General features: G+C 42.5%; 2 protein-coding genes across 4 annotated transcripts in view; both read left to right on the top strand.

Moving 5' to 3' along the window:
- The first annotated feature begins 375 nt into the window (after window positions 1-375).
- Window positions 376-21,285, top strand: LOC110488024 (HEPACAM family member 2). 2 transcript variants are annotated; one of them, XM_036971457.1, is made up of 9 exons: window positions 376-549; window positions 6,927-7,286; window positions 10,276-10,560; window positions 13,828-14,127; window positions 15,167-15,292; window positions 19,178-19,199; window positions 19,310-19,344; window positions 19,749-19,822; window positions 20,217-21,285. In XM_036971457.1, the coding sequence occupies exons 1-9, from the start codon at window positions 483-485 to the stop codon at window positions 20,349-20,351; spliced, it is 1,404 nt and encodes a 467-aa protein (XP_036827352.1). In that variant the 5' UTR covers window positions 376-482; the 3' UTR covers window positions 20,352-21,285. The 2 variants fall into 2 exon arrangements, with proteins under 2 accessions (XP_036827352.1, XP_036827353.1); XM_036971458.1 differs by lacking the exons at window positions 19,178-19,199; window positions 19,310-19,344.
- A 1,913-nt stretch (window positions 21,286-23,198) lies between these two features.
- The window catches only part of LOC110488023 (VPS50 subunit of EARP/GARPII complex), a 245,974-nt gene continuing 243,901 nt past the window's right edge, over window positions 23,199-25,271 (top strand). Inside the window, exons 1-2 of one of the 2 annotated variants that reach the window (XM_036971387.1) lie at window positions 23,199-23,363; window positions 24,931-24,999. In XM_036971387.1, coding sequence (XP_036827282.1) covers window positions 23,331-23,363; window positions 24,931-24,999 — 102 coding nt within the window. In that variant the 5' untranslated portion in view covers window positions 23,199-23,330. The remainder of the gene's footprint in view (window positions 23,364-24,930; window positions 25,000-25,271) is intronic. The other variant, XM_036971386.1, reaches the window with a different exon arrangement.

Raw genomic sequence — 25,271 nt, 5'->3', positions numbered from 1 at the left:
GCATTGTCCTCCCCTGTCTATATTCACAACCTAAATGACATTCTCAACCTTTACCACTGCAGCTCCCTCTCTCTCTGTGTCTCTAAGCCTGTATCTAAGCTAACAGCCACATGTGTCTTTTACTAGCACTGATTTAGCTGTTAGCCGGTTTTACTTGCAATGACTATGATATGTGGTTTTATTACTTACTTTATTAAGTGCTAAGTGACTAAAATGTAATGCCTGTATTTCACTGAGCCTGAGGACCACAGTGGAGGGTGGAGGCCAAGTGTTTCCTGTGCCTGCCAGGTGTAGGCTACCTCTCCACACTCAAGTCACGTGGGAGGGGCCTGGGCTGCTGGCTGGCTGGCTCCTCTTATTTCCCTGGCAAATGTTGTCACCACCAGTTCAGTTCCCCTCCCTCCCTCATACCTCCCTCCCTTACTGTCACAGTCTCTTTCCAGAGCAGACTACTAACTCCTCAGAGGATATAAGATACACCAATGGAGGGCCTTGGAAGAAGGACCTTTATCGCTCTGTGCCTCTACACTGCACTACTTACTCTCTCAGGTAAGAGGAAGAAGAACCATACGGTGTGTGTCTAGTGTCACTGTGGTCACCTTGTTGGGGATACCAGTGCAGTGGAAAGCTGAAGAGCAGGGATCTTTAGTGGTGTGTCTGAGTATTGGGAATGTCGGATAAAACAGTTGTGGTTCATTTTGTTATCTGGGCATACCTGGTGATTGGTCCATTGCTGACATCTCAGCAATGTTAATTGAATGTCATTTCAAGAGAAATTCATTAAATGTTTTGAAAGTGCAACTAAAAGTAAGGGCCCACATGAACATTGCCCATTATCTTTCATTGGTTTAATCATGATCGAGCCATTAGACTGTATTTGATTTGATCAGTTATTACACGCATAATAGAATGGTACTGTTTAACCCTTGTGTAGTCTTAACATTCTGTATACTCCCCTTGTGTAGTCTTAACATTCTGTATACTCCCCTTGTGTAGTCTTAACATTCTGTATACTCCCCTTGTGTAGTCTTAACATTCTGTGTACTCCCCTTGTGTAGTCTTAACATTCTGTATACTCCCCTTGTGTAGTCTTAACATTCTGTATACTCCCCTTGTGTAGTCTTAACATTCTGTATACTCCCCTTGTGTAGTCTTAACATTCTGTATACTCCCCTTGTGTAGTCTTAACATTCTGTATACTCCCCTTGTGTAGTCTTAACATTCTGTATACTCCCCTTGTGTAGTCTTAACATTCTGTATACTCCCCTTGTGTAGTCTTAACATTCTGTGTACTCCCCTTGTGTAGTCTTAACATTCTGTATACTCCCCTTGTGTAGTCTTAACATTCTGTATACTCCCCTTGTGTAGTCTTAACATTCTGTATACTCCCCTTGTGTAGTCTTAACATTCTGTATACTCCCCTTGTGTAGTCTTAACATTCTGTATACACTTTGTACCCTAGTGGTGTACAGCTGTCATGGAAATATGAACAAAGGCGATGTTTCACTTTTTGTAATATTGGGGTCTCTCTAGGAAAAGACATCAACATTTAAGTTAAAAAAATATCATTTAGACATTTTCTCTGCTTTTAAACATAGTGGCGGGTCATTTTAACCCGTAAGACAACACAAGGATTAATCATAGTGTAAAAGCACAGGAATACTCTTATGCATGTGTGTTCATGCATGTCAGTATTGGTCCGTGTTGAGTCTATGGAAATCAGACATCTACGTAAACATATCTGACCAAATGACACGTGATTTCAGTTCTGGGTTAACTGAGATTAATTCTATGGTGGTTGACTAAGTTGTTGCTACGTTGTTATGTCACATTGCAGTAGCTACCAATATTTATGATCTGATTCCCATGTTTCATATACTTTATGCTGGCTTTTAATGGTTGTAACAAGGGTTTTTTAGCATTTTTATTTCTGGTTCAGACAGTCAGACTTTAGACAGTCAGAAGATGGAGGAAAGACACCTGGAAAGAGATAATCAACCATGCCTCTGCTGACTCAGCTTGTCACGAGATGGGACCAGAAATAGGACCGGGCATTTCTATCACACTGATCCATTTCTTTCCTGAAGTCTCCCAAAATGGCATTTATTTTTCACTCTAGGCCCCCGTTATTTGCCAAATAATTATTATGATGGGTCAGTCCATCTTGCATTTGCCAGTATTGCCCTATGGCCAATCCTTCCCTGCTGATGATAATAGATGTCCAACAAATCTCACATGACTAGCTAGATAAGCTCACCACCGATGTCCTAACACAACAATGGAGCTCACTTCTAAGAATGTGTTCGTATCGGAGCTCACTTCTAAGAATGTGTTCGTATCGGAGCTCACTTCTAAGAATGTGTTCGTATTGGAGCTCACTTCTAAGAATGTGTTCGTATCGGAGCTCACTTCTAAGAATGTGTTCGTATTGGAGCTCACTTCTAAGAATGTGTTCGTATTGGAGCTCACTTCTAAGAATGTGTTCGTATTGGAGCTCACTTCTAAGAATGTGTTCGTATTGGAGCTCACTTCTAAGAATGTGTTCGTATTGGAGCTCACTTCTAAGAATGTGTTCGTATCGGAGCTCACTTCTAAGAATGTGTTCGTATCGGAGCTCACTTCTAAGAATGTGTTCGTATTGGAGCTCACTTCTAAGAATGTGTTTGTATTGGAGCTCACTTCTAAGAATGTGTTCGTATTGGAGCTCACTTCTAAGAATGTGTTTGCATTGGAGCTCACTTCTAAGAATGTGTTTGTATTGGAGCTCACTTCTAAGAATGTGTTCGTATTGGAGCTCACTTCTAAGAATGTGTTCGTATCGGAGCTCACTTCTAAGAATGTGTTCGTATTGGAGCTCACTTCTAAGAATGTGTTTGCATTGGAGCTCACTTCTAAGAATGTGTTCGTATTGGAGCTCACTTCTAAGAATGTGTTTGTATTCACTTGAGGGGTCTTGTTTATGTAATCAAGGAAGCAGGAGGGGACACTTGAGGGTGGTGCATCAGTAGCATTCAGCTGGCCAATGGTGCTGGTGGCCTTTATTTGGGGTCAACAGGCGGAGTGTGTGTGTTAATAATTGTGTGTGTGTGTGTGTGTATGTGCGTGCGTGTGTGTGACAGTGAAGACATCCCCTCACCTTCTCAGAGTCCATTGCCTCAGTTATCTCCACTGTCACTGTCTCTTATCACCACAACAATCCCAGGCTTGTTTAGTGACAACAGTGGCAGCAGCGGGTTCAGCACACTGTCCTGCTTATTTAACAGACCTTCCCTGGCCTTATGCTGGAATACACAGCCCCGCTGATGGCCTAGCTAGCAGGCCACTTGGAGTGTGACATGGATGGGGGTAGGCCGTTTGTATTATTTAGGACATAACACCAGGCACACGGTTCATCTATTGTGATGAACAACAGTGGCAGTCAGCAGGGCCTGGACGTCCCCCGGGGGAACTGGACTGACTGGGGAGGATGGAGGGAGAGAGAGAGAGGGAGGAGGGATTGGAGGAGCGGGATGGAAGATGGAAGAGGAAGATGGAGGGAGGAAAGAGGGGGGATGCTTGGATAGAGAGAGAGGTAGGAGGAGGAGGGAGAGGGTGGGAAGATGGAAGGCGAGAGGGGAGAGGATGCAGGGAGAGAGAGAGGCAGAAGAAGGGAGAGGGGGAGGGAGATAGAACATAGAGGGCATTGAAAAAGAAAGGGAGAGAAAGTGATAGGGGAGCGGGGAGAGCGAGAGAGAAAGAGGTAGAGAGAGAAGGTGTGGGGGGTTTAACCTGTGGACAGCCAACATGCCTGCTGTTGTTTAATCTGAGCTGGCAACACAACACACACATCACCTACTCCTTCTTAATTCTAATCCTAATTTAGCCGTTGAACATCAGTGTACAATTCTCAGCGGCTAAATCATACAGCTCAAAGATGTTTGCTTTAATACCTGTTAGTAGTAATATGATAGGCTTGTCAATGTCTCACAATTACTTATGAATTGGGTTTCAGGACAGAGGTCTGGATAAAGTAAACGGAATGAATGAATAAATAGCATGACACAGATGTGTCAATCATGTAACCATAAGATGATATTGCAGACTCTTTCTGCTTTACGAAGCTCAGCAGGAGGAGGAGTCTGCACGTGGTGTAAAAAAGACTGCTATGGCTTTCAATTTCATGTTCATGAAAAGCTCATGCATTTGTACGTGTGTTCAGGGACTGTATTTATAAAGCATCTCGGAGTGCTGTAAGAGTCCTGATCTAGGTAGTAGGAGTCCTGATCTAGGTAGTAGGAGTCCTGATCTAGGTCGTAGGAGTCCTGATCTAGGTAGTAGGAGTCCTGATCTAGGTCGTAGGAGTCCTGATCTAGGTAGTAGGAGTCCTGATCTAGGTTGTAGGAGTCCTGATCTAGGTCGTAGGAGTCCTGATCTAGGTAGTAGGAGTCCTGATCTAGGTCGTAGGAGTCCTGATCTAGGTAGTAGGAGTCCTGATCTAGGTAGTAGGAATGCTGATCTAGGTAGTAGGAGTGCTGATCTAGGTAGTAGGAGTCCTGATCTAGGTAGTAGGTGTCCTGATCTAGGTAGTAGGAGTTCTGATCTAGGTAGTAGGAGTCCTGATCTAGGTAGTAGGAGTGCTGATCTAGGTAGCAGGAGTCCTGATCTAGGTAGTAGGAGTCCTGATCTAGGTAGTAGGAGTCCTGATCTAGGTAGTAGGAGTGCTGATCTAGGTAGTAGGAGTGCTGATCTAGGTAGTAGGAGTGCTGATCTAGGTAGTAGGAGTGCTGATCTAGGTAATGCTCTGTCTCACCCCTTCCTCCCCTCCTCTATAATGCTCAGTCTCATCCCTTCCTTCCCTACTCTATAATGCTCTCTCTCACCCCTTCCCTCCCTCCTCTAATCATGCTCTGTCTCATCCCTTCCCTCCTCTATAATGCTCTGTCTCATCTTCCCTCCTATAATCATGCTCTGTCTCATCCCTTCCCTCCTCTATAATGCTCTGTCTCATCCCTTCCCTCCTCTATAATGCTCTGTTTCATCGCTTCCCTCCTCTATAATGCTCTGTCTCATCCCTTCCCTCCTCTATAATGCTCTGTCTCATCCCTTCCCTCCTCTATAAAGCTCTGTTTCATCCCTTCCCTCCTCTATAATGTTCTGTCTCACCCCTTCCCTCCTCTATAATGTTCTGTCTCACCCCTTCCCTCTTCTATAATGTTCTGTCTCATCCCTTCCCTCTTCTGTAATACTCTGTCTCACCCCTTCCTCCCCTCCTCTATAATGCTCTGTCTCACCCCTTCATTCCCTCTTCTATAATGCTCTCTCTCACCCCTTCCCCCCCTCCTCTAATCATGCTCTGTCTCATCCCTTCCCTCCTCTATAATGCTCTGTCTCATCCCTTCCTTCCCTCCTCTAATCATGCTCTGTCTCATCCCTTCCCTCCTCTATAATGTTCTGTCTCACCCCTTCCCTCCTCTATAATGTTCTGTCTCACCCCTTCCCCCCCTCCTCTATAATGTTCTGTCTCACCCCTTCCCCCCCTCCTCTATAATGCTCGGTCTCATCCCTTCCTCCCCTACTCTATAACGCTCTCTCTCACCCCTTCCCTCCCTCCTCTAATCATGCTCTGTCTCATCCCTTCCCTCCTCTATAATGCTCTGTCTCATCCCTTCCTTCCCTCCTCTAATCATGCTCTGTCTCATCCCTTCCCTCCTCTATAATGCTCTGTCTCATCCCTCCCCTCCTCTATAATGCTCTGTTTCATCCCTTCCCTCCTCTATAATGCTCACTCTCACCCCTTCCCTCCTCTATAATGTTCTGTCTCATCCCTTCCCTCCTCTATAATGTTCTGTCTCATCCCTTCCTCCCCTCCTCTATAATGTTCTGTCTCACCCCTTCCCTCCTCTATAATGTTCTGTCTCACCCCTTCCTCCCCTCCTCTATAATGCTCTGTCTCACCCCTTCCCCCACCCTCTATAATGCTCAATCTCATCCCTTCCTCCCCTACTCTATAATGCTCTCTCTCACCCCTTCCCTCCCTCCTCTAATCATGCTCTGTCTCATCCCTTCCCTCCTCTATAATGCTCTGTCTCATCCCTTCCTTCCCTCTTCTAATCATGCTCTGTCTCATCCCTTCCCTCCTCTATAATGTTCTGTCTCATCCCTTCCCTCTTCTATAATGCTCTGTCTCACCCCTTCCTCCCCTCCTCTATAATGCTCTGTCTCACCCCTTCCTCCCCTCCTCTATAATGCTCTGTGTCACCCCTTCCTTCCCTCTTCTATAATGCTCTGTCTCATCCCTTCCTTCCCTCCTCTATAATGCTCACTCTCATCCCTTCCCCCCCTCCTCTATAACGCTCTGTCTCACCCCTTCCTCCCCTCTTCTATAATGCTCTGGCTCACCCCTTCCTCCCCTCCTCTATAATGCTCTGTCTCACCCCTTCCTCCCCTCCTCTATAATGCTCTGTCTCACCCCTTCCTCCCCTCTTCTATAATGCTCTGGCTCACCCCTTCCTCCCCTCCTCTATAATGCTATGTCTCACCCCTTCCTCCCCTCCTCTATAATGCTCTGGCTCACCCCTTCCTTACCTCCTCTATAATGTTCTGTCTCACCCCTTCCTCCCCTCCTCTATAATGCTCTGGCTCACCCCTTCCTTCCCTCCTCTATAATGCTCTGTCTCACCCTTTCCTCCCCTCCTCTATAATGCTCTGTCTCACCCCTTCCTTCCCTCCTCTATAATGCTCTGTCTCACCCCTTCCTCCCCTCTTCTATAATGCTCTGGCTCACCCCTTCCTCCCCTCCTCTATAATGCTATGTCTCATCCCTTCCTTCCCTCCTCTATAATGCTCTGTCTCACCCCTTCCTCCACTCTTCTATAATGCTCTGGCTCACCCCTTCCTCCCCTCCTCTATAATGCTCTGTCTCATCCCTTCCTTCCCTCCATCCTCAGAAGTAAACTCAGAGATCGTCCATATTCCGTCCGTGCTCCATGGCGTCAAAGGGAAGTCCCTCCTCCTCTCCGTGGAGACTTACTTCCGATTGGAGGACGTTGAGATCCAGGGCAGCTGGTACCAGACCCGGCCGGGGGGCCCCAAAACCCTGCTGGTGACCTTCCACAACCACACAGCCATCATGCTGGCCTCCATGAGACACAGGAAGCGCTACTTTTTCCAGCCCCCCAACGCCTCTCTCCTGATCCCCAGGCTGGACGAGGCGGCGGAGGGGGACTATCATCTGGACCTGGACATTCACTTCCCCCAGAGACAGGAGCTCGTCAGGGCCGAGAGGACCGTCCACGTCACCGTCGATGGTGAGTTAGTGGACACCAGAGAAACTTATCTGTCAGACTGTATTTATTACAGACAGATTTATTAAAGCAATATAAATACATACATATTAAGAGGGTAAGAAATATATTTATTTTAGCCTTTTAAAATCACATCAAATCAAATTGTATTCGGTGTAACAAGGCTGTATACAGGGGGTACAGAGTCAACGTGTGTTGGTGGATTAGAGTGCGTTATGGCATTCATGATGTCATAATGTGTAGTGCTCTAATATACTGTATTCAGTAACTAGGTTCATTCAGTAACTAGGCTCATTCAGTAACTAGGTTCCTTCAGAAACTAGGTTCCTACAGTAACTAGGTTAATTAAGTAACTATGTTCCTACAGTAACTAGGCTCATTCAGTAACTAGGTTCCTACAGTAACTAGGTTCCTTCAGAAACTAGGTTCCTACAGTAACTAGGTTAATTAAGTAACTAGGTTCCTACAGTAACTAGGTTCTTACAGTAACTAGGTTAATTAAGTAACTAGGTTCCTACAGTAACTAGGCTCATTCAGTAACTAGGTTCCTACAGTAACTAGGTTCCTTCAGAAACTAGGTTCCTACAGTAACTAGGTTCCTACAGTAACTAGGTTAATTAAGTAACTAGGTTCCTACAGTAACTGGGTTCTTACAGTAACTAGGTTCCTACAGTAACTAGGTTCCTACAGTAACTAGGTTAATTAAGTAACTAGGTTCCTACAGTAACTAGGTTCCTTCAAAAACTAGGTTCCTACAGTAACTAGGTTCCTACAGTAACCAGGTTCTTACAGTAACTAGGTTCCTTCAGTAACTAGGTTCCTACAGTAACTAGGTTCCTACAGTAACTAGGTTCCTACAGTAACTAGGTTCTTACAGTAACTAGGTTCCTTCAGTAACTAGGTTCCTTCAGTAACTAGGTTCCTACAGTAACTAGGTTCCTACAGTAACTAGGTTCCTACAGTAACTAGGTTCTTACAGTAACTAGGTTCCTACAGTAACTAGCTTCCTACAGTAACTAGGTTCCTACAGTAACTAGGCTCCTACAGTAACTAGGTTCCTACAGTAACTAGGTTCTTACAGTAACTAGGTTCCTTCAGTAACTAGGTTCCTACAGTAACTAGGTTCCTACAGTAACTAGGTTCCTTCAGTAACTAGGTTCCTTCAGTAACTAGGTTAATTAAGTAACTAGGTTCCTACAGTAACTAGGTTCTTACAGTAACTAGGTTCCTTCAGTAACTAGGTTCCTTCAGTAACTAGGTTAATTAAGTAACTAGGTTCCTACAGTAACTAGGTTCCTTCAGTAACTAGGTTCCTTCAGTAACTAGGTTCCTTCAGTAACTAGGTTCCTTCAGTAACTAGGTTCTTACAGTAACTAGGTTCCTTCAGTAACTAGGTTCCTTCAGTAACTAGGTTCCTTCAGTAACTAGCTTCCTACAGTAACTAGGTTCCTACAGTAACTAGCTTCCTACAGTAACTAGGTTCCTACAGTAACTAGGTTCCTACAGTAACTAGCTTCCTACAGTAACTAGGTTCCTACAGTAACTAGCTTCCTACAGTAACTAGGTTCCTACAGTAACTAGGTTCATTCAGTAACTAGGTTCCTTCAGTAACTAGGTTCTTACAGTAACTAGGTTCCTTCAGTAACTAGGTTCCTTCAGTAACTAGGTTAATTAAGTAACTAGGTTCCTACAGTAACTAGGTTAATTAAGTAACTAGGTTCCTACAGTAACTAGGTTAATTAAGTAACTAGGTTCCTACAGTAACTAGGCTCATTCAGTAACTAGGTTCATTCAGTAACTAGGATCATTCAGTAACTAGGTTCCTTCAGTAACTAGGTTCTTACAGTAACTAGGTTAATTAAGTAACTAGGTTCCTACAGTAACTAGGTTCCTACAGTAACTAGGTTAATTAAGTAACTAGGTTCCTACAGTAACTAGGTTAATTAAGTAACTAGGTTCCTACAGTAACTAGGTTAATTAAGTAACTAGGTTCCTTCAGTAACTAGGTTCCTTCAGTAACTAGGTTCCTTCAGTAACTAGGTTCCTTCAAAAACTAGGTTCCTTCAGAAACTAGGTTCCTACAGTAACTAGGTTCCTACAGTAACTAGGTTCTTACAGTAACTAGGTTCCTTCAGTAACTAGGTTCCTACAGTAACTAGGTTCCTACAGTAACTAGGTTCCTTCAGTAACTAGGTTCTTACAGTAACTAGGTTAATTAAGTAACTAGGTTCCTACAGTAACTAGGTTCTTACAGTAACTAGGTTCCTTCAGTAACTAGGTTAATTAAGTAACTAGGTTCCTACAGTAACTAGGCTCATTCAGTAACTAGGTTCCTTCAGTAACTAGGTTCCTTCAGTAACTAGGTTCCTTCAGTAACTAGGTTCTTACAGTAACTAGGTTCCTTCAGTAACTAGGTTCCTTCAGTAACTAGGTTAATTAAGTAACTAGGTTCCTACAGTAACTAGGTTAATTAAGTAACTAGGTTCCTACAGTAACTAGGTTAATTAAGTAACTAGGTTCCTACAGTAACTAGGCTCATTCAGTAACTAGGTTCATTCAGTAACTAGGTTCATTCAGTAACTAGGTTCCTTCAGTAACTAGGTTCCTTCAGTAACTAGGTTCCTACAGTAACTAGGTTAATTAAGTAACTAGGTTCCTTCAGTAACTAGGTTCCTACAGTAACTAGGTTCCTACAATAACTAGGTTCCTTCAGTAACTAGGTTCCTTCAGTAACTAGGTTCCTACAGTAACTAGGTTCCTACAGTAACTAGGTTCCTTCAGTAACTAGGTTCCTACAGTAACTAGGTTCCTTCAGTAACTAGGTTCCTACAGTAACTAGGTTCCTACAGTAACTAGGTTCCTTCAGTAACTAGCTTCCTACAGTAACTAGGTTAATTAAGTAACTTGAAAGATATGTACTTTTGTGGCTTGCTTGGCTGCGCTTAATATGTGCCTATCATCATCTTACTGTTTCGTCTCTCCCCTTCTCCAGTACCTGTGTCCACTCCAGTTATCCAGAAGACACCATCTTCTACAGTTGTTGAGGACAAGGAGAACGTGACATGGACCTGTAGGGTGGAAAACGGAACCAGGGTTCAGTACCAGTGGCTGAGGAACAACATGCCCCTAGATGTTAGTGCTCGCCATCAGTTTTCCCAGGACAACTCTACTCTGGTGATAAATCCTGTGAGGAAGAAGGATATTGGACAGTACCGCTGCCTGGCCAGGAACCACATCAGCCAGAGACAGAGCCACACCCTGGACCTCAGTGTCTTCTGTAAGTTCTGTCTATAACAGCACATTACTGTAGTTCTGTCTATAACAGCACATTACTTTAGTTCTGTCTAAAACAGCACATTACTGTAGTTCTGGCTATAACAGCGCGTTACTGTAGTTCTGTCTATAACAGCATTTTACTGTAGTTCTGTCTATAACAGCACATTACTTTAGTTTTGTCTAAAACAGCACATTACTGTAGTTCTGTCTATAACAGCACGTTACTGTAGTTCTGTCTATAACAGCATATTACTGTAGGTCTGTCTAAAACAGAACATTACTGTAGTTCTGTCTATAACAGCACATTACTGTAGTTCTGTCTATAACAGCACATTACTGTAGTTCTGTCTATAACAGAACATTACTGTAGTTCTGTCTATAACAGCACATTACTGTAGTTCTGCCTATTACTGCACGTTACTGTAGTTCTGTCTATAACAGAACATTACTTTAGTTCTGTCTATAACAGCACATTACTGTAGTTCTGTCTATTACTGCACGTTACTGTAGTTCTGTCCATAACAGCACATTACTGTAGTTCTGTCTATAACAGCACATTACTGTAGTTCTGTCCATAACAGCACATTACTGTAGTTCTGTCCATAACAGCACATTACTGTAGTTCTGTCTATAACAGAACATCGCTGTAGGTCTGTATATAACAGCACATTACTGTAGTTCTGTCTATTACTGTACGTTATACATGACATTTTTGGTCATTTAGCAGATACTCTTATCCAGAGCGACTTACAGGAGCAATTAGGGTTCAGTGCCATGCTCAAGGGCACAGCAACAGATTTGTTTCACCTAGTCGGCTCGGGGATTCAAACTAGCAACCTTTCAATTACCTGCCCAACAGTCTTAACCACTAGGCTACTTGCCACCACTATAAAAATGTTGTACAAATGTCTCAGACATACAACTACTTCACAGACAACTACGTCTCTTAAAACTACTTCACAGACAACTACGTCTCATAAAACTACGTCTCATAAAACATGGGTCACAATAGAACATCATGTTTGCTATTCATGAGCTAGTCAATGCAGAATACATGTCAAAATGAATAAACAAGAGCCTGGGGAAAGAACTTAATGACTCAACTTCCCGCACTGTATTTTTATAAATACTTCCATCCTCCTGGCCTTCTATGAGTAATACCAGTATGGAAATTCAAACCATAAGAGAGCTCAGTGAGGTCTGAAAACAGAAGTGACTGAAATTTGCATGGGAGTCTGACAGAGGCCCACTGTTCTGTGGCAATACTATCATGTCAGTACTGCAGTATCGCTATCGGGCCTCCGTTAGGTTAAGGAAACCAGGCTGGTTGTGGCAGGTTTGGAGGTTAGCCGACGTGGAAGGATACTGTTGACATATGTTCAGACATTAACCCATTCTACAGTTGAAAACAAGACAACAAATGTTGTAATAGGACAATTTGCAGTCCAATTATGCTAAATGCATTTGCTAATGGTTGTATGTTGAGATGCAGTCAGAGGGAAGAGATGTAATAGATGGAACTTCTTTATCTTAACATCTTATCTTTTTTAGAAAAATATATTTTATTTAGGATTTTAGACAATAGACCATAGACAAAAGATAACAGACAACTGAACATTTCACAGACAGGGATCCACTAAAGTGGTGCAGCTGTCTAAGGCACTGTATCTCAGTGCTTGAGGCATCATTGCAGACACCCTGGTTCAAATCCAGGCTGTATCACAACTGGCTGTGATTGGGAATCCCATAGGGTGGTGTGCAATTGGCCCAGCGTCGTCTGGATTTGGCTGGTGTAGGCCGTCATTGTAAATAAGAACTCTTAACTGATTTGACTAGTTAAATATTGGTGGTGCTTCAGAGATGGTTGTCCTTCTGGAAGGTTCTCCCCCATCTCCACAAAGTAACTCTGGAGCTCTGTCAGAGTGACCATCGGGTTCTTCGTCAAGGCCCTTCTTTCCTGATTGCTCAGTTTGGCTGGGCGGGCAGCTCTAGGAAGAGTCTTGGTGGTTCCAAACTTCTTCAATTTAAGAATGATGGAGGCCACTGTTCTTGGTGACCTTCAATGCTGCAGAAATGGGTTGGTACCCTTTCCCAGATCTGCGCCTCGTCACAATCCTGTCTCAGAGCTCTACTGACAATTCCTTTGACCTCATGGCTTGGTTTTTGCTTTGACTTGCACTGTCAACTGTGGGACCTTATATAGACAGATGTGTGCCTTTCCAAATCATGTCCAATCAATTGAATTTACCACAGGTAGACTCCAATCAAGTTGTAGAAACATCTCAATGATGATCAATGGAAACAGGATGCACCTGAGCTCAATTTTCTAGTCTCATAGCAAAAAGTCTGAGTAATTATGTAAATAAGGTATTTCTGTTTTTATATTTTGAATACATTTGCAAAACTTGTTTTTGCTTTGTCGTTATGCGGTATAGTGTGTAGATTGCTGAGGATTTTCATTTATTTACTCCATTTTAGAATAAGGCTGTAGCGTAACAAAATGTGGAAAAGGTCAAGGGATCTGAATACTTTTTGAAGGCACTGTATGTCTTGTAACCTGATTTGTAGTGGTGAAGAGCCCAATGCTGCCTCACAGTAGGATGACATGTTTGGTAATTTAATGACATTCTGAATATATATGTATCTTTTTAGAATTATAATTTTTTTACCCCTTTTTCTCCCCAATTTCGTGGTATCCTATTGGTAGTTACAGTCTTGTCCCATCGCGGCAACTCCCGTACGGAGGGGCGAAGGTCGAGAGCCATGTGTCCTCCGTAACATGACCCTGCCAAGCCGCACTGCTTCTTGAGAAACTGTTCGCTCAATCCAGAAGCCAGCCGCACCATTGTGTCGGAGGAAACACTGTACAATTGGTGAAGGCGTCAGCGTGCATGCACCTGGCCCGCCACAGGAGTCCCTAGAGTGCGATGGGACAAGGACATCCTGGCTGGCCAATCTCTCCCCTAACCCGGACGCCACTGTGCCAATTGTGCGCTGCCTCATGGGTCTCCTGGTCGCGGCCAGATGCACACAGCCCGGGATTGAACCCGGGTCTGTAGTGACGCCTCAAGCACTGTAATGCAGTGCCTCAGACTGCTGCGTCATTTAGGAGGCCCTGACATTCTGAATTATTGCTAATAAAACAATTTATCCTAGCTGCCAAAGGATCCTAGCTTTCCACAGTCCCAATAGAGCTTGAAGTTGATCATAAAACTATGTTCCCAGAGGGCCGGTTTGTGACAATATGAACCATTCTAATATCTCCCAGATGGCCCCTACAACCTGGCTGTGAAGTCTGACCATGGTCTGCGAACTGGGGAGGTCTTCACAGTGAACCCTGGTGAGCTGGTGTTCTTCGACTGCCAGGCCGACTCCAACCCTCCCAACAGCTGTATGTGGATCTCTAAGACCAACAACGCCACTGAGGTCATCACTGTGGGACTGCGCCTGGAGGTCACCTCCTACAAGCTGGCCCAGGCCGAGGAGTTCCTGTGCAGGGCGTTTAACAATGTGACCCAGAAGCAGGACGAGACCCAGTTCACCCTGGTGGTGGCCAGCCTGGGGACAGGTGGGTAGAGCTGGCCTGGGGTGCTGGAGGGAGCGTAGGAGGGACTGGGAACACACACACACAGCCCTGGGGTGCTGGCATAGCGTAGGTGGAACTGGGAATCAGGTCTGAGTACACACTGTGCACATTATCATGCCATAAGGTACCAAGGTGAAGACCTATATTTGTAACCTACGTAGTTTATAAAGTATGACTTTTCGAAATATGAGCAGCAACCTTGCTTGCTGAGAGTCCAAAGTAAAGGTACATTTAGAAGAGAGTCAGTTAATCCACCCACACAAGGTGAATCATAAATATTGTATTTCTCCTTAGTTGCCAAGTACCGGTCACTCTGGCCTGTGTAAAAGTCCACTGGCTCTATGGGAGAGTAAACAGAGAAAAATAACAGCTGGTCTCATTGTTGACCATGTTTTACTGCATGTGTGGAGTTTCTATGTGTAGGTGGTTTCAGTCTCCAAATTGAAAAAGATACACATAATCTTGGCTACTGTATAGCAAATAACGCTGTAAATATATATATCCTATTAAGAATTATCTAAAATGTCGATGGACAAACTAAACACACTAACTGTCCACCAGGTCTGGGTTGACAGGTTTCCTCTCACCTTGGACTTCTCAAATTTGTACAATTTAGTCACTAAACCACCAGGGCCGGTTTCCCAGTCGCAGATTATGCCTATTCCGTGACTAACAACCATTCTCAATAGATATTCTCCATTGAAAGAGCTTCTTAGTCCAGGACTGGGCTTAATCTGTGTCTGGGAAACCGGCTCTGATTAAAGTTTTGAAATTTGACTCTGACTGTAACAATACTAACTTTGTTTATAGTGTGTTTTTCAATGGCAGGTCAACAAAGTGCTTCTCAAAATTAATAAAAGGACTACAGAAGATACAGAGACAGAAAAATTGAGAAGGAAAACAAAATAGCTATATAAAATTATACATTAGAAGATAGTTTTAGAAAAGTGGATTTTGAGGAGCAGTTTTAAAAGAGGCACTGATTCTGCAAGAGTTTATGGTTGTTCTCTTTCATTTGTAGGAAAGGAGAGATATGTCCAGGAGAGCAGATCATTCTCTCCTCTGGCTGCCATCACTCTGTCCTGTCTGTTCATTAGCTGTATGTTACTGGTCTACTTCAGAAGGAGCTGTCATCATCCCAAGAGAGGTAAATGTTATGGTTATCTTCATAATGACTTAGGGTGATAGCAGCAACTGTAAACACAGTAGAAATTAGACACTACTGTAGGCACTAGACACTACTGTAGGCACTAGACACTATTGTAGAAACTAGACACTACAGTAGACACTAGACACGACTGTAGGCATGAGACACTACTGTAGAAACTAGACACTACAGTAGACACTAGACACGACTGTAGGCACAAGACACTACTGTAGAAACTAGACACTAGAGTAGGCACTAGACACTACTGTAGGCATGAGACACTACTGTAGAAACTAGACACTACAGTAGACACTAGACACGACTGTAGGCACAAGACACTACTGTAGAAACTAGACACTACAGTAGACACTAGACACTACTGTAGAAACTAGACACTACAGTAGACACTAGACACTACTATAGAAACTAGACAGTAGAGTAGGCACTAGACACTACTGTAGGCACTATACACTACTGTAGAAACTAGACACTACTGTTGGCACTAGACACTACTGTAGAAACGAGACACTAAATCAAATCAAATGTATTTATATAGCCCTTTGTACATCAGCTGATATCTCAAAGTGCTGTACAGAAACCCAGCCTGGTCAAATAATAATAATCACAGGCAGAACAGTACAGTAGACAATACTGTAGGCACTAGACACTACTGTAGAAACTAGACACTACTGTGGACACTAGACACTACTGTAGAAACTAGACACTACAGTAGACACTAAACACTGCTGTAGGCACTAGACACTACTGTAGAAACTAGACACTACAGTAGACACTAGACACTACTGTAGAAACTAGACAGTAGAGTAGGCACTAGACACTACTGTAGAAACTAGACACTACAGTAGACACTAAACACTGCTGTAGGCACTAGACACTACTGTAGAAACTAGACACTACAGTAGACACTACAGAGACTACGTAGACACTAGACACTACGGTTGACACTAGATATTACTGTAGACACGAGACACTACTGTAAATACTAGACACTACTGTTGACAACAGACATTACTATAGAAACTAGACACTACTGTAGACACTAGCCACTACAGTAGACACTACTGTAAACACTAGACACTACAGTATACACTAATGTAGGCACTAGACACTACTGTAGAAACTAGACATCACAATAGAAACTACAGTAGACACTAGACACTGCTGTAAACACAAGACACTACAGTTGAAACTAGACATTACTGTAGACACTAGACACTGCTGTAAATACCAGACACTACTGTTGACAACAGACATTACTGGAGAAACTAGACACTACAGTAGATACTAGACACTACAGTAGATACTAGACACTACAGTAGATACTAGACCCTACTGTCGACAACAGATATTACTATAGACACTAGACACTACAGTAGACACTAGACACTACAGTAGACACTAGACACTACAGTAGACACTACAGACACTACTCTAGACACTACTATAGACACTACTAAAGACACAAGACACGACAGTAGACACTACTATAGACACTAGACACTACAGTAGATACTAGACACTACAGTAGATACTAGACACTACAGTAGATACTAGACACTACTGTCGACAACAGATATTACTATAGACACTAGACACTACAGTAGACACTAGACACTACAGTAGACACTACAGACACTACTCTAGACACTACTATAGACACTACTATAGACACAAGACACGACAGTAGACACTACAGTAGACACTACAGACACTACAGTAGACACTACAGACACTACAGTAGACACTACAGACACTACTGTAGACACTAGACACCACAGTAGACACTACAGACACTACTGTAGACACTAGACACTACAGTAGACACTACAGACACTACTGTAGACACTAGACACGACAGTAGACACTACACTAGACACTACTGACAATACTGTAGATACTAGACACTGTAAACACTAGACACTACGGTTGACACTAGACATTACTGTAGACACTAGACACTGTTGTAAATACTAGACACTATTGTTGACAACAGGTCCCTAACCAACAGTGCGATTTTTAAGTAAAAAACAGGTATTAGGTGAACAATAGATAAGTAAAGAAATAAAAACAACAGTTTAAAGACAGTGAAAAATAACAGCATCAATCAATCATTCAAATGTATTTATAAAGCCCTTCTTACATCAGCTGATGTCACAAATTGTTGTAGAGAAACCCAGCCTTAAACCCCAAACAGCAAGCAATGCAGGTGTAGAAGCACGGTGGCTAGGAAAAACTCCCTAGAAAGGCCAGAACCTAGGAAGAAACCTAGAGAGAAACCAGGCTATGAGGGGTGGCCAGTCCTCTTCTGGCTGTGCCGGGTGGAGATTATAACAGAACATGGCCAAGATGTTCAAATGTTCATAGATGACCAGCAGGGTCAAAAAACAATAATCACAGTGGTTGTAGAGGGAACAACAGGTCAGCACCTTGGGAGTAAATGTCAGTTGGCTTTTCATAGCCGATCATTCAGCGCATCTCTACCACTCTTGCTGTCTCTAGAGAGTTGAAAACAGCAGGTCTGGGACAGGTAGCACGTCCGGTGAACAGGTCAGGGTTCCATAGCTGCAGGCAGAACAGTTGAAACTGGAGCAGCAGCACGGCCAGGTGGACTGGGGACAGCAAGGAGTCATTAGGCCAGGTAGTCCTGAGACATGGTCCTAGGGCAATCCATCAGAAAGACGGATAGAAAGAAAGCAAGAAAGAAAGAAGAGAAAGAAAGAGAAATAGAGAGAAAAAGAGAGAGAGAATTAGAGAACGCATACTTAAATAGACACTACCGTAGACACTAGACACTACCATAGACACTATAGTAGACACTAGACACTACAGTAGACACTAGAAACTACTGTAGACACTAGACATTACCGTAGACACTACAGTAGACACGAGACACTACCGTAGACACGAGACACTACCGTAGACACTAGACACTACAGCAGACACTAGACACTATAGTAGACACTAGACACTAAAGTAGACACTACAGTAGAAACTAGGCACCACTGTAGACACTAGACACTATTGTAAATACTAGACAATGTAGTAGACACAAGACATTACAATAGATACTAGACCTTACTGTAGACACTAAACACTACTGTAGACACTACTGTAGACACTAGACACTACTGTAAACACTAGACACTATAGTAGACACTAGACACTACAGTAGACACTAGACACTACTGTAGACACTACAGACACTACAGTAGACACTTGACACTGCAGTAGACACTATACACTACCTACTGTAGACACTATACACTATGGTAGACACTACAGTAGACACTAGACACTACAGTAGACACTGCTGTAGATACTAGACACTAGACACTACAGTAGACACTACTGTAGACACTATAAACTACAATAGACACTACAGTAGACAAGAGACACTACAGTAGACACTAGGCACAACAGTAGACACTACTGTAGATACTAGACTCTAGACACTACAGTAGACACTAGACACTACTGTAGACACTATACACTACAATAGACACTACAGTAGACAAGAGACACTACAGTAGACACTACTCTAGATACTATACACTAGACACTACAGTAGACTCTAGGCACTATAGTAGACACTACAGTAGACACTAGACACTACAGTAGACACTAAACACTACTGTAGACACTAGACACTACATTAGACACTAGATTTTGAAGTTTGTTAACTGTACAGTACATTCCAATCATCTGCCAATGTTGCAGTATGTCAAACTCAAACAGCATCTGTGGAAAAAATGACATGTTTTTCTGAGGAAAGGCATTCAACTTAAAAAAGCCTGAAATCTTGCCTGTAGGGTAAAATACAAATAGTTGTTGTTATTATTAAAACCTCTACTATTCCTTTTACAGTTCTCATGAACATCTATAACAGGTAAGACCATTACTGATCAGTGCTTACACATGAATAAAGATAACCTTTGTCTAGGTAGCCTACCTACAGTAAATGGGTTTAATTAAAATGACTTTGCCTCTCCCATGCAGACCTTTGACAGAACAGAGACGCCCACACCGTTCGGGTCAGTTTCCCCTCTGCACCTACAATGTTTACCTTATACCCTCTCGTTCCTGCCTGTTGTTAGGCAGTGTCGTGTACATAGCTCTAGACAAACAATACTCCTCATAAACCCTTCACTAACATAGAACAATTACAGTCATCATACTTGTTTGTCTTATGCAGGCGTATTAGCCCATGAACTCGGTTTCTGATCTCTTCAAGTTTCAGTTGGATCTGTCTGTGCTTTAGTGAACTGAGTTCAATACATTTAACTATGGTGGGGCGGTATTCAGTTTCCCTCAAACCAAAAGTGACATGTCCTAAATAAAATAACCTACTAGGAAGGAACAAGAAACAGGAAGTAAATAGAGAGGACACTACATTGACACCAAAAAGTCTCTCAGGTGAACTACATTTTACTTGCAGGTCATGAGGATGCAACGGAAGACTTTGGCATCTATGAGTTTGTCTCTATACCTGGGAAAATGGAATCTACACAGGTATGTTGTATGTCTTGCAACAATGCAGCTTGGTACAGTAGGCCTAGTTTTCTGTAGGAACATCTCTTTGATATTGTAGTGAGCCTCATTAATTAATGAGCCCACACTAGGCTACCTAGCGTGTGACAGGGAACCTAGCGATTAAGAGCGTTGGGCTAGTAACCAAACATTTGCTGGTTCGAAACCACGAGCTGACTAGGCAAGGCACTTAACCCTAACTACTCCTGTAAATCTCTAGGGATAAGAGTGTCTGCTAAATGATTCAAATGTGAATGTGCAACCTCCTCATAAGGTTAACTGTATTGGAGGAATGCTTAACGTGTTTCCCTTTCACACATGTGACCTGGGTTCTAATATAGTGTCCCTGAATGTGTTGTTTGTTTTCCTTTCCCAGGCATCCAGCAGATCTCTGGCACACCTAGAGTCTGTCCAGGATTTGCATACCACCATCTATGATGTCATCAGGCACATCCCTGAAACTCCCACGCTGGCTACCCAGAGTCTGCTGGGAAAGCAGTGTGAAGGTTAACCAGAGTATCCCAAATTGCATCCTAAATTGAACTCTATTTCCCTATATAAGAATATATATATATATATATATATATATATATATATATATATATATTCAGAGTTTCGCAGCGGTCTAAGGCACTGCATCTCAGTGCTAGAGGCGACACTACAGACCCTGGTTCGATCCCGGGCTGTATCACAACCGGCTGTGATCGGGAGTCCCATTGGGGAGGGTTTGGCCGGGGTAGGCCGTCATTGTAAAATAAGAATTTGTTCTTATCCTACTTGCCTAGTTAAATAAAGATTAAATAAAAATCCAAACATGTATGCACTACTAGGGGCAGCAAGTAGTACACTATTTAGTGACGCCTGTTAAGAGCATTGGGCCAATAACTGAAAGGTTGCTGGGTTGAATCCCCAAGCTAAATAATCTGCAATTTGCCATTGAGCAAGGCACGTAAGCCTCTGGCACAGTTTCAACATCCTACTTAAAATGTTCTAATAATTATTTAAATTTAAAGAACAAGAACTCAAAAATATTTTTGTTCTCTCTTCAAATTGTATATTTATTCAATGTGCTCTTTCAAGCTGCCTCTGGAAGTGGGCAAGAATATTTGGATGAAGGAATTATCACATTGCATGTGAGATACTGTCTGATGGGGGTGTTGTATAACATTATTTTTCAGCATGTAAATACAACATCTGCTCTACACTGTACTTAATTTATTGTTTTGTTTTGAAAGAAATGACATTTTATTTGAGTGAATATGTTATGAGTCCAATCCTCCTGTCTTTTTCTAAACGTAGCTATTTTGTTGATCTTGACATTGCCAAGTACACTCCACCGCAGTGTGAAATGTCAGATGTGTTGTTGCCTGTCTGCAGAGTATTGTACAGTTTCCACTTACAGATATGCACTTTTTGTATTTGAATAAAGATTTATAACAATTTGACGAGCTTGATTCAATAATGAACTATATGATAAACGTTTTCTGCCTCCCATAACGTCTTAAATGAATAACTTTAGTGATGTGAGATGTGTTGTGAACGGTTGTCCGTTATTCTGGTGGTGAATGCAGCGCTATTTAGTTGTGTCACTGGTCTGATCAGGTCTCGTCTGTTCTAGTTTGTTCTGGTCTGTTCTGGTTTGGTGAGAAAGAGGGAACGACAGAAGGAGAGTTCAGCGTGTGGTACTGTGCCTTCCACCTGCTCCTGCTGACTCCTAGTCACGAATAGTCTGTGTATGTGTGTGTGGGAGGGAGGTTGAGTGGAGAGTGAGTGAGTGAATCTTAATTTAGATGCGTGACTCGAGCAAAAACAGACCAACCGCAAGAATACCATCAGCTGTGTCAAATGTGTTAGTTTATCCCCAAAATATGCTGGAGAGTTGGTCCTAGATAAAACTGATACTACTTTCCTTATTGTGGAAACACTGGGAGGATTTACATTTTGAGCCTGACCGTGGGCAAAATATTGACCAAATGCATTCAGCATTTAGAGTGTATTTTATGATGTCGGCTCCTGGAAGGGAGACCATCTGTCTCTCTCTATGTTTTACGGGAGGATCCACTCTATTCAGCTGCATGAGAAACAACACTGGTGCCTGGAGGCAGCACCTCTCCACGCCTTCATTTGACAGGGAAATAGCCAGTGGTGTCATTAAGCAGGAGCAGGAACTAGACTAGGTTACTCCCTGTGTTGTTTTAAACCAGGCTGCAGCTTGAGATGACACCATCTTTAGTATATGAAACAAAACCATTTGGGATGAAGTTAATTAAATAGCGATGTATGATGTGCTATAATACCCCCCTCAAGTAACCCCATGATTGTTTAAACATTAGGGTTCCTCGATATGCACATAGCAATTCAATTACTATTCTATTTAATTCATTGTAGGAAGATGGGCTACATGATCAACAATTTTCTGCATTATGTGATAGGACACACACACACACACACACACACACACACACACACACACACACACACACACACACACCTATTTTTTGCCTTTTGACAAGTGCCTCTTTCCATAGGACGGGACCATATCACTTACAGTAGTAGAGTATCCCACTACTGCCATCTATTGTTCTCAGATGAAGTTGCAGGAGACACCTTGAACTAAAACCTATATACCTGCTTTACAATTTTGAAAAATAAAACCACAGGAAAGGGGAAGGGAGATACCTAGTCAGTTGTCCAACTGAACGTATTCAACTGAAATGTGTCTTCCGCATTTAACCCAATCCATCTGAATCAGAGAGGTGCGGGGGGCTGCCATAATCGACATCCACATCTTCGATGCCCGGGGAACAGGAATGGAGACATGATTGTATAAGTGGCTTTCATAAATTTAAATGGCCTGATTCCAATAAAGGGTTTATTACATTTATATTTTTTATGAATCTGTGGGTAGCATTAACTTTAACTCTGATGGGACTACATTCAATAAACAACGCAATATAAATGTTTTGGGGACAAACATTTCATCTGTAAAGGACAAGTGGAACATTTAAAAAAAAAATGGACAAAACTACATATTTTACTGTTTTTGACAACATGAGGTAAAAACAGGAACATGCAGTTTTAAATTGCCACACGTCACGCTTTGTAGTTTTCACGAGTTACCACAGCAACAAAGTTAAAATGGGGTATATTATAAAAATGTATTAAAACAAAAATGTTCTTTTTGGTCTTAATTTAATGTTAGGGTTAGGCATAAGGTTAGCGGTGTGGTTAATGTTAGGGTTAAGGTTAGGTTTTAAATCCCATTTTAAGAAGATACATGCTAGAATTAGGCGGGATGTATGACTTTGTGGCTGTGGTAACTAGTGACGATCGCTTTGCAGTACCCATTGAACTACACTTCCCAAATATAACAAATAATCACATGATAGATAAATAACATGGCCTCTCTCTCAGAGTGCCGGAGCTGAATCGTTGACAGTAACTTTCTAAAATTAACCAATTATCTTTTGGACAAAACAATTATTTCACGATGCAAAAGATAAAGTCACTTATGGCCCGGCAGGTAAGTCCCCGAAGTTTCACCTGTCGATCGCATCGCACTGGTGGTAGGCAGCATGCTAGCCAGGTAACGTTAGTTAGCTACTAGTAGCTGACAGTTGACATCTGATCCGATAACAATGTGCATTATAACGATGATCTTGGTCAATTTAAAAAACAGAACAAGATCTCAGTTTAGATGGATATTATATATTGCTTTCTCATCGAAAGAGGAAACGCGATAGCTGGCTCGCTACCAATCTGCATTCGTGCTCAGACGTTTCATTAGCCAGCAGCAATGAGAGGGCAAAACAACGGATAGGGAAGTGGGCAGATATGGAAGTTCTCACCTTGTAATGTTAGCGTGCTAGTACCCAGCATAACGTTACAAGGCCTATCGTTTACAGACATTCTTGAGATCTGTATCTTGTTACTCAATAGCTAGCTACAATGTATTCAGAAAGTATTCAGACACCTTGACTTTTTCCACATGTTGTTACGTTACAGCCTTATTCTAAAATGCAATGTACACGCAATAACCCACAATAACAAAACGAAAACAGGTTTTTAGAAATGTATTGAGACCCTTTGCTATGAGACTCGAAATTGAGTTCAGGTACATCATGTTTCCATTGATCAACCTTGAAATGTTTCTACAAATAAAGGACTCTCAGACCATGAGAAACAAGATTTTCTGGTCTGATGAAACCAAGATTGAACTCTTTGGAAGCATGGTGGCGGCAGCATTATGCTGTGGGGATGTTTTTCAGCAGCAGGGACTGGGAGATTAGTCAGGATCGTGGGAAAGATGAACAGGGCAAAGTACAGAGAGAACCTTGATGCAAACCTGCTCCAGAGCGCTCAGGACCTCAGACTGGGGCGAAGGTTCACCTTCCAACAGGACAATGACCCTAAGAACACAGACAAGACAGCACAGGAGTGGCTTCGGGACATGTATCTGAATGTCCTTGAGTGGCCCGGACTTGAACCCGATCAAACATCTCTGGAGAAACCTGAAAATAGCTGTGCAGCGATGCTCCCCATCCAACCTGACAGGACTTGAGAGGATCTGCTGAGAAGAATGAGAGAAACCTCCCAAATACAGGTGTGCCAAGCTTGTAGCTTCATACCTAGACTCAATGCTGTAATCGCTGGCAAAGGTGCTTCAACAAAGTACTGAGTAAAGGGTCTGATACTTCTGTAAATGTGATATTTCAGTAAGTTGTTTTGCAAATGTATTAAAAATATAAACTGTTTTTGTTTTGGCATTATGGGGTATTGTGTGTAGGTTGATGAGGAAAAAAACAATTTAATCAATTTTAGGATAAGATTCTAACGTAACAAAATGTGGAGAAAGTCAAGGGGTCTGAATACTTTCCGAATGCACTGTATGTGCAGCGTCATATGCTGTAGCAATGTGTCAGTCTGGTATACACATCATAAACACCTACACCACACAGAGACTGTCTGTAGCAGCTCACCACTGACTTCAGCCAAGGGTCATTTTGTCCATTGATTACTGCACGTAGTATACAGTTAGCTAAAACCTGCCTGTTGTAAAATACCAACTTCATCCTTATTGTTGATGACAGGGCCTGAAAAGCCCACAGGAGAGCATTGCAGACCTCAGCCCAGTGGAGGACTTCAGGATCCCAAGCAAGGTAAGCTCTCTTCAGAGATGTAGTATAATACCATTTCTATGAAGTTTGATTTAGTGGTTGTCTCTGATGCTATTTAATTTCACTGCATTCAGACAGTTGTTCGCATTATTGTTAACCAATGAGCACTAAACCAGAGTTCTCCCACCCTGTTCTTGGAGCGCTACCATCATGTAGGTTTTCACTCCAACCTGAATCTAGCATGCCTGATTCCTAATAAGTAGTTGGTTGATGAGCTGAATCAGGTTAGTTGTTAGTTAGTACAATTGTGTAAA

This window comes from Oncorhynchus mykiss, chromosome 32, assembly GCF_013265735.2.
Source record: "Oncorhynchus mykiss isolate Arlee chromosome 32, USDA_OmykA_1.1, whole genome shotgun sequence".
Classification (NCBI taxonomy): Eukaryota; Metazoa; Chordata; class Actinopteri; order Salmoniformes; family Salmonidae; genus Oncorhynchus; species Oncorhynchus mykiss.
This window is presented reverse-complemented; position numbering and strand designations above follow the sequence as displayed.